We start from the raw sequence: 8,591 nt of genomic DNA, 5'->3' as shown, positions 1-8,591 counted from the left end.
GGAAGTAGAGTCAGATGCCGTTTTTGCCGTAACTGCTCGCCCGTGAATTGCCTTCTTGTTCCAAGGTGCCCCCCCCCCCCCCCCCTAAGACGATATGCGTCTCCTGACCTCTAAATAGGGAAGTTTTATGCAGCTGACCTTTGACTCTTACGTCTCCGTATTTATGTCCGAGAAAACAGTGAAATTATGACACTTAACGCTGTCGCCTGCATGTGTCTGGAGCTGCTCTGTGAAGACTGGGGCCCATTGAGACGACGGGTCAATCCATGACACCCTTCTCTCTTGTTTAATAGTGACGCACTGAAACACATTCACACTGACGCGCCATGAAAACCTAATAAATACCACATTCGAATGGATTGTAAAGCCTGTCATTAAAGGAGTGTCAGACTGCATTGAAAATGTGCTCTTTTTACTTTAATGAGCATTTAATTGCAGTGATATAAAGTGTGATTTTATGTGCAATTTACACCAAAATGATTTCAAAATAAGGAGAGGTCACACATCTTTATAAAATCTGTTAAAACAAACACACAGGCTTTTAGACTGCCAAAGCACCAATGATTGGCTGAAACATTGAGGACTAGCCACTGACCGGGTCCATGAACAGGTCTAGTGGGCCCCCCAGAGGATAAGTACTAAAGGATCAGATGGCTCATCCAACTTCCATTGTAATATATGCCATATAGCCTCTGGTGGTAAAGCACTGGTCGTGTTTGATTTTGTTTTTGTGTAGGTCTTTTGTATAGAATAGCTCTTGCAGGTAGAAAACAATCTCTTTGCAATTATCAAAACACATTCCAGATGTCGCGCTGCTAAAACAGATGGAACAATCAGTCAACTCGTAAATTAAAGAAAAAGTTTCATCTTAATGAAATAAGCACAAACAAAATCAAAAAGAAAGATCTTGGTACCTTTACAGTTGCACAAGGGCTCTTTGTATGGAACGAAGCATTTAGCATTTAGCTAATTCGGGTGTCACCTCTGCAGCACATCTCAGCGCTTTCTTGACACGTGTTAGCACTGAGCCATCTGTGAGCAACAACTTAGCACACTCATCTGTTGGGGGGGGTTAAGTCATGTACACGAGGAGCCAGCAGTAGCCTCTTTTATCCTCTTCCTGATGTGTGGTCACAGTGGTTTCACTGCGCTCTTCTTGGCTCAATCAGGGGACCCTTGAACGCAGCGTGGTCCAACTCCCCCCAAAAAACGAGAAACCTGCTCGGCCGCAGAGGCACCGCCGAGATCCAATCAAAGAGCAATCAGATTCTCTCTTATCTATTTGGCACGGCCTGTTGTGGACGTTAATCAGCCCCATATCTCGGTAATGGTGTTCCCGTTAATTGCCTCCCTTTCGTTCTGGCCGTATCCCCTTTCGCTTATGATCGCTATCTGCAAATGAGGTCAGAAAGGCATATGGATCTCGTTACTGAATCCTAATTGGGGATGTTTGGAAACAGCGCTGGCCGTGCGGCCTGGCGTTTTTAAAGCTGTCCTGAGATCAAGGCGCTTGTCGTCACTCCCATGTGTTGATGTCACAGCTCCGTCTGGGCCTTGGAGTGGTCCATCGTGAGCGGTGTGAGCTTCAGCTCCCCTGCAGTCTCCAGGATAGAGAGCAGTGCTTATGGCTGCCTGTCAGAACAAATGTCCAGAGTAGGTTTCTTTTCACAAAGGGGAGATTTAGTCACCGTGAGTCGGTCCCCCGCGAGAATGAGCTTTTTTGCATCTGATGCGGCTCTCGTTAAACCTGGTAACGGTGTGATATCTGGACAGCTCCAGGGCAAGTCAGCACCCGTCTGAGTGACATGCAAATACCAACAAAAAATAAATAAATAATGCAGATCGTGATTTGGTTAATCACTTTCTCTACCATGACTGACCTGGTCTGGAAAGAGGTTTTTTTTAAATCGAGTTATGAGTTTTAACCTGCTGCTGACACAGCATGACACAGATGTAAAAATTAAATGAACTATGATGCAAATATGCGCCTTTGGAGATGGAGATCGATGTGGGGCAAAAGGTCAGCCGGGTCATACTGAGACCCTTAAAGACCTCAGTTCACAGCGAGAGGGTTAACCGTCGTTTCTTTCAAGCTTCTCCCCGTGCATACATAAACCTGGACCCTCCTCTCCACAGCCAACCCTCGGGCCTGCTCGAGGGAGCAGAAGGTCTAAGAGCATTCCTCCATGAAGACTTTCCCTTTTCTTACTTTGCTTTGATTTTACGCTCATTATGCCCCCCCGCAGCTCTGCCGGTCCTGGACAAGAGACTCCATACCTGATGGAACAATGGGGGGAGCTGTGCTGCATGATGAAGCTAAGCCGAGCTCGGGGTGGCAGGAGGGGATTGCATTGTCTGCCTACGTCACACTACCACGGGAGGAAAAAAAAGGGGGTGACGCCATTATCCCCAGTTTCTTTTCCTGCAGACCAAATTAATTAGCAGCAGAACGCTCCCGAAAGAAGAGATTCTCCAAAAGTGGGACGTCTTAGCCGGTCAGTTCTCCTCATGAGCCTTTGTTATTCACGGGTGCCCAGCTGTTGTGCTGCTGCTGTCAAAGCAGAGGTCCTTCTCGCTGATCTTCAACCTCCTCGCCCCTAATGATGCCCCCGAGGCAGCGGGGCTGGAGGGCAGGTGGCAGGGGGGGAGAAAGGTCTCTCTGGATGGGACAAACTCTGCTTACTCTGATGACTTCACAAATCTTGTTTGAAGTTCTGCAGACGCATAAAAAAAAAAAAAAATCCACAGAGATTTGTTGTTGCTTGGTTGGGGAGGGTTTTTTCAGGTAAAATTGGTAAATGAGAATAGTCTCCCTACCGAAAAAACGTAAACACAAACAGCAGATGTGAAGTGGCCGGCACTGATTATTATAACTGTTGGAATCTTGAAGAGGCATTTTTGTAGAGTTAATCACAAAAGAGAATGAATACTATTGGGGAAAAAGTCACATTCAAGTGTTTAAAATGTGAAAATACTACTTTTTATTTTACAAGTTTCATTACAATCAAACTATGGATGCAAACTACCTAAAATATGTAAAAGACACGACAAAAAACTGCTTCTCCCTCCCTTTATTAACATTAAGGAAATATATAAATGTAATTTAGCTGAATGCTAAATGAAAAAAGAAATCTTAAAAATACAAATGTACCACTGTTAGATAATGAAACTACAAATGCATTGATTCTAAATAACATCAAATTAAATCTAAAGCATACTGCAAAACTACTGTATCATAATCCCGGGTCCTGGTCCAGCCACAATCAGATGATACAATACTGACCCCTAGTGGAGGTTTAATGAAACACCACATTTAAACATACGTTCCTTAGAGAAACAAAGACGTCCTGAACACCCACTAAGCAATAAAGATAGAGTTCTGCTGACAAATTATATCATAAAAGTAGAATAAATGTGAATTTCTTCACGTTTTTTTCTCCTGCTTCTTATTCCTCGTGGACAGTTTTTGCGCCCAGTCCTGCGTGAGATCCTTGTTGACCCAACACTCTTCCAGCTGGGTCCCTGTGAGCAGCCAGAGTCCTCTGTGCTCTCTAAACGGACCCACTGGGCTGATCCTGGGCAAGCTGCTGCTGCCAGTTTTCACGCAGCGTTCTGGATCATGCGGCGGCCTCATGAGCGCGCACTCAGGAGCCCGTGGCCCCTCTGAGGCCCCTGCAGTGAATCCGCTCACTCTCTCGATTGCTCAAAAATGGCGTCTCGTCGTGGCGTCGGGGGGCCGTGCGGACGTCTTTCCCTTTGATCGCTTTTGTCATATTTTGACCGGCATCTCTCTTTAAAATTGGAACGCGGGTCTTGGCCCTTGTGGGATGAACATCACGTGTGATCCACGTCCGAGTCTGCAGAGGATCCTGAGACGAGCGAGGGCCCCAGGAGTCTCGCAGCCCGGCGTTTCGCTCCATGTTGACGCCGGCTTCGTCCGTGCACCGCGCCTTCTGCATGGCGTTGACCCGGAGGAGGATGGAGTCGCATGTCGGGGGACGATGAAGCCCCCTCCTCGTCATCCGCTCACTCGTTGCCTTCTCACTCAGCATCAGTGACAGTTTAGCAGACTCACAGCGCTCTCTGGCTACCAAGGGAAAGTTTCACTTATAACAGCTGATCTTAACACATATTTCCTCTATTTCTGAAGCATGCTTACCTTGCAAGCAGGTGTGGTAGTGCGGCTCGGCTCCCTCTGGTTTCTTGTCATAGCTACAGTGCATCTTTTGGCTGCGATCGGCCCGGACGGAGACGAAGGAACCCTCAGGAACCGAACCGACCTGAGCCTCCACATCGCCCTGGCCTCCCTCTGGTGGCTCTGTGTAATCCCAGAACACTTTGGCAAACTGGTAGAGCTTCACACTGGACGGCGCGTTCACTAGTATACTAAAGGACGGCGTAGACAAGATATTATGTGAGACAAATGTATTTGAACTCCCGGACACCACACGAGTGAAGATGTTACAATGATAAAGAAATGACTCACCGGTTGTCATGGAAGTGCAGAGACAGTATTCAGCCTGTTTCAGCCTCTACCGTGATGTCTCTCAGACAATCTCCGGTGAGGAAATTAAAAATGCGAATCTTTCCATCCACACAGCCAGTAATGACACGGAGGTAAACAAGAGTCAGAGATTTCACCTCGCTGCAGGAAAGTCAACATTTAGAGTTATTAGAACAGGTATTAAATATAGTGAGAATATTTATATCAGTTACTAACAGCTAACACTGTCAGGAACAGGCAATAAGGTAGGGAAATTCTACAAAATTTTTTGTCAAGGAACCACCGCTTCATTTTGCAAGGTTGGATCAACCTCATTAATACAAAACTCCGCCTTTTTCCATATTTTGCCCCCAGTAGATCTAATCAAATAATAAATTGCAAGTGTCTTTCTTACTTTGGGTGGTTGAAGGTCATGAGACACTCTTTAGCGTCGCAGCTGACGCTCCAGGCCATGACCTGACCGCTGAAGTCCCCGGATAAAAAGTGCCTTTCGTCGACAAACAGGCACTTCACTGAGCTCCTGTGGGCATCGATCACCTTCAGAAAAGTAGTGCAAAACAAAATGAACCAAAGTAAAGGTATTATCAACACACCGTTTGATAAACTTTATGTAAATATGTATTTATTGTTCTCCACAAATGACTCGTAATTGTCACCCTGAGCAGCGACGCGTTCTCCATGTCCCACACTCTGACGAGGCCCCGGACACAGCTGCTGTACACCGTTCTCCTGTTGATCCGCACACACTGGACGGGACTGCGGTGCTTGAAATGAAAATCCGCAAAATCCTTCCCTGTGTTTAGACTCCACACTAGCAGTGTGGAAGTTCAAATTAAGCTCACTTGCACACACAAAGAAGTTAACTTTAAAGTTTTAAAACGTTAAATCATACGGATTCTTCTCCTGATTATAATATTGTGTCCGTGACTCCACTTGATAAATGTAAAAGAAATTAAAAAAGCAACAATAATGCAATTCTAAACAATAGTGTCAACAAGAAGCCTTTGTTTCTGCATGAGTACGTACAATTAAACTGTACCCAGATAACTCTATCTCTATTAAAACATGTGATTAACAGTAGGTGTGTTGGAATTGCCAGAATTTATTCTGAAGATGACCAATGACAAAAGTCTGAACATGGACATGCGTCGCTTTGAATCTGCTTACCTTTGACCTTACAGTCTTTAGCCCCGGAGACGAGTCTGTCAGCGTGGACGTCCAGACAGTTGACGGAGCCAGTGTGACCGTACAGCATCATCTCACACCTGTCCGTCTTCAAACTCCAACACCTACGGGTGTGATGAAACACCCAGCCAGTCACAAGGAGGAATGTACCCCCACCATCATCATCATCATCAGTATCCAGTTTCCTCCTCACCTGATACTCACATCCCAGCTCGTCGTTATCAGCAGGCCTCTTTCCTCGCAGAGCAGCGTGGCCTGGATGCTGCCGACGTGGCCCATCACCTCCGACACGACTTTTGTCTCCGACGCCACGTGAAGCAGACGCACCACGCGGTCCTTGGAGCCCGTCGCCATAAGCGGTCCTCCTCTGTAGTCCACCACCCGATGTGGGTCTTCTCTGTCGAACCCAAACACAACCCGATGACGTCAGTCGTGTTTTCATTCCGATGTGCAGGGTTTAGAGTAGGATTTACTTTGTTTATACTTTTGTACCTCTAGAACAGAAAGATGTAATTACTGATTATGAAATTTCTATTTTAAATCATTTCATAGGAAAACAAATGTGCCACACCAAAAACTACAGCAACTTTGCACACTTTTAAATGTACAACTCCTGAATGCACGATTTAAATACCCATATTCCTAAATGATCCACCTTCATCGTTGCCTTAATTTGTTCCTGAAAAAGACGTCTGAACTTGATTTCCTCCACGGTTTCCTGAGCGAGAAGCTTCCAGCATCCACAAACCTTCAGGCAGCGTCTCAAAGTGTGCTCATCTAACAGACCTGGAAGAAGACACGTTTGTGGTTCAAGTTTACAGACAAAAAAAAATAGATTTTTGTTATTTATAGAAATACCAAATGTTGCGTTACTTGTCGTCACTTTGCACGTCATTATACATATTTTTAACCGGCGGACAGCCAATCGGTTGCTTGGCAAGGCTTTGTTGTTGTCGTATTCGAGGGGCTACACACTTAGATGTGGTGGATTTAACAAGAGCATTCTTGAGTGATTAAGTTGCATCCCCATAGTAACATCAGACCGGCTCTGCTTAAGGTCATGTCAATGCGGTACACACTTCAGATTGAGCCTGAAGACAGAGAGAAGTGGACTCTGCTACTGTTTGATTGTGTGTATCAGCAACCTGAAGCGCTGAAGAAGTGCACATTAATAAATTAATTTGCAACATGAATATTATTCTATGATGTAAAACGTTGAAAGTAATTAAAATATATCAAGAATATAAAATCTGTCTGCACAAGTACTGCGTTTCATTTCATGAGTGTTGACTCACCTAATATCCTCTTGGACAGATCCACCGGTAGGCAGCCTATGAAGTCTCTGTGCCGGCTGACTCCAGACACAGATTTCGAGGATCCGGGCACCACCATCAGAGCAGGGTCCTCTGAGTCTCCATCACTTGTCTCATCATGCTGACTGGTATTGACACTACTCACTGAAAATGAGCATAAATTCACCATATGGTAAGACGTATTCATGCAAATTGTCATTGAGCAAAGATGTATGACATTATGTGTCTGTGCAGCTGTTTGTGCCCTTTACTGGCATCTAGCGGTAAATACTGTGAATTGCAGTACAAGAGTCTATTCTAGAAATAAATAAGTAAGTAAAACGTGTTTTGTTTTTTTACCGTTAGATTGCAGAAACCCTCGTTTTTGTCTGACCAGAAGCACGCTGGTTAAATTAGTCACCATGCGTAATAGTTCGGAGTCGCAGAGGGAAAACAAACGGCAAAGATAACGTGATTGAATCCAGTCGGGGCTGCTGTTGAACCAGTCCCAGACCTCATTCAGGTCCATGCCGAGTGGTTTCCCGTCCGGCGGACGGTCTGCACCGCGGAGGGGGTAATCCCTAGGCGAAGTCGGGCTCCGTGACCTCGCGTAAGTGGATAAAGTCCACGACGTTGTTACGCACAGCACACCGTGGATGCCTTCGAGGACTTTGTTGTTTCTGCACCGCAACAGCAGCTCCACCACGAACCTCCTCTTGAATTCATCCGACGCCTTCCACACACACCGGGTAGAAGCCGGTGGTGTCGGAGCAAAGGCGCAAACTGGACACATCCCGCACATGTAGGGACATCCGTGCGTCGTTTTGCGGTCCAGCTCGCACGCAGACACACTTCTACCACACTTATAGGACTTCTTCTCCATGCTATACGTAGTTTGTTCTGTTGGCTGCGTTGTCGCGAGGCAACAGGTTTTTTTAATTTTTTTTTATTTTATGGACACCATCGGCAACAGGTTCCACGCGCCAAGAGTGAATGGATGTCTCCTTTGTCCTGCTTTCGCCAAACTTTATGTGAAGTTTCTGTAAAAAAAAATATGTCAAAAGTAGAATAAGAAAAGAAGTCAAAGTGGAAACTACAAGAGCATTTAAAGACAAAGCTAAAACAGTGGTAGGATTAATAGCAGCTAGTCAGCAAGTCTGGTATATTCGTACACAGCTTGCACCTGACTAATGTACTGTTTTATTATATTACATAGTATAACATATTAACATAATATAGTGTAGTCAGTACTCAGTATTGTATGGGATAAAAATATATAGTGTAAGGTGAAATGTAATAATATAATATCACATAATTATCGCAAAATTATGTAAATGGTACGAACTGTCCTAGGCTGTTTAAATTTAACATCACAACTGTAGATGTAAATGTTTAAGAGTTTATGTTAATAATACGGAATCGTGTCAGATGGCAGGAAAACAAGTGCGCCGCCCGGGAATCGAACCCGGGTCGCAAGAATGGGAATCTTGCATGATACCACTACACCAGCGGCGCCCCTGCAATACCTTGAGACCACAGACTTTATGTAGTGAGTTGGTAGTTGTAGTCAGATGGTATCTGTCACTAATTTCACCACAGAAGGGTCCTAA

At 45.2% G+C, this 8,591-nt stretch overlaps 1 protein-coding gene and 1 non-coding gene across 2 annotated transcripts; both read right to left on the bottom strand.

Moving 5' to 3' along the window:
• Positions 1 to 3,424: 3,424 nt before the first annotated feature.
• On the bottom strand, positions 3,425 to 7,864 carry fbxw10 (F-box and WD repeat domain containing 10). The gene is given in 12 exon segments (XM_031842927.1): positions 3,425 to 3,731; positions 3,733 to 4,087; positions 4,160 to 4,386; positions 4,487 to 4,645; positions 4,899 to 5,041; positions 5,161 to 5,315; positions 5,672 to 5,793; positions 5,883 to 6,205; positions 6,259 to 6,339; positions 6,342 to 6,475; positions 6,985 to 7,146; positions 7,342 to 7,864. Coding segments are annotated over 12 exon segments (2,691 nt in total).
• Positions 7,865 to 8,425: 561 nt separating this feature from the next.
• trnag-ccc (transfer RNA glycine (anticodon CCC)) lies at positions 8,426 to 8,496 on the bottom strand. Its single transcript has one exon. It is a non-coding gene; the product is annotated as a tRNA-Gly (tRNA).
• Positions 8,497 to 8,591: the final 95 nt, after the last annotated feature.

The sequence above is a fragment of the Anarrhichthys ocellatus genome, unplaced genomic scaffold (assembly GCF_004355925.1).
Source record: "Anarrhichthys ocellatus isolate YVR2014 unplaced genomic scaffold, GSC_Weel_1.0 scaffold4, whole genome shotgun sequence".
Classification (NCBI taxonomy): Eukaryota; Metazoa; Chordata; class Actinopteri; order Perciformes; family Anarhichadidae; genus Anarrhichthys; species Anarrhichthys ocellatus.
Note: the sequence above shows the minus strand (reverse complement) of the source record. Positions and strands in the feature narration are given on the sequence as shown.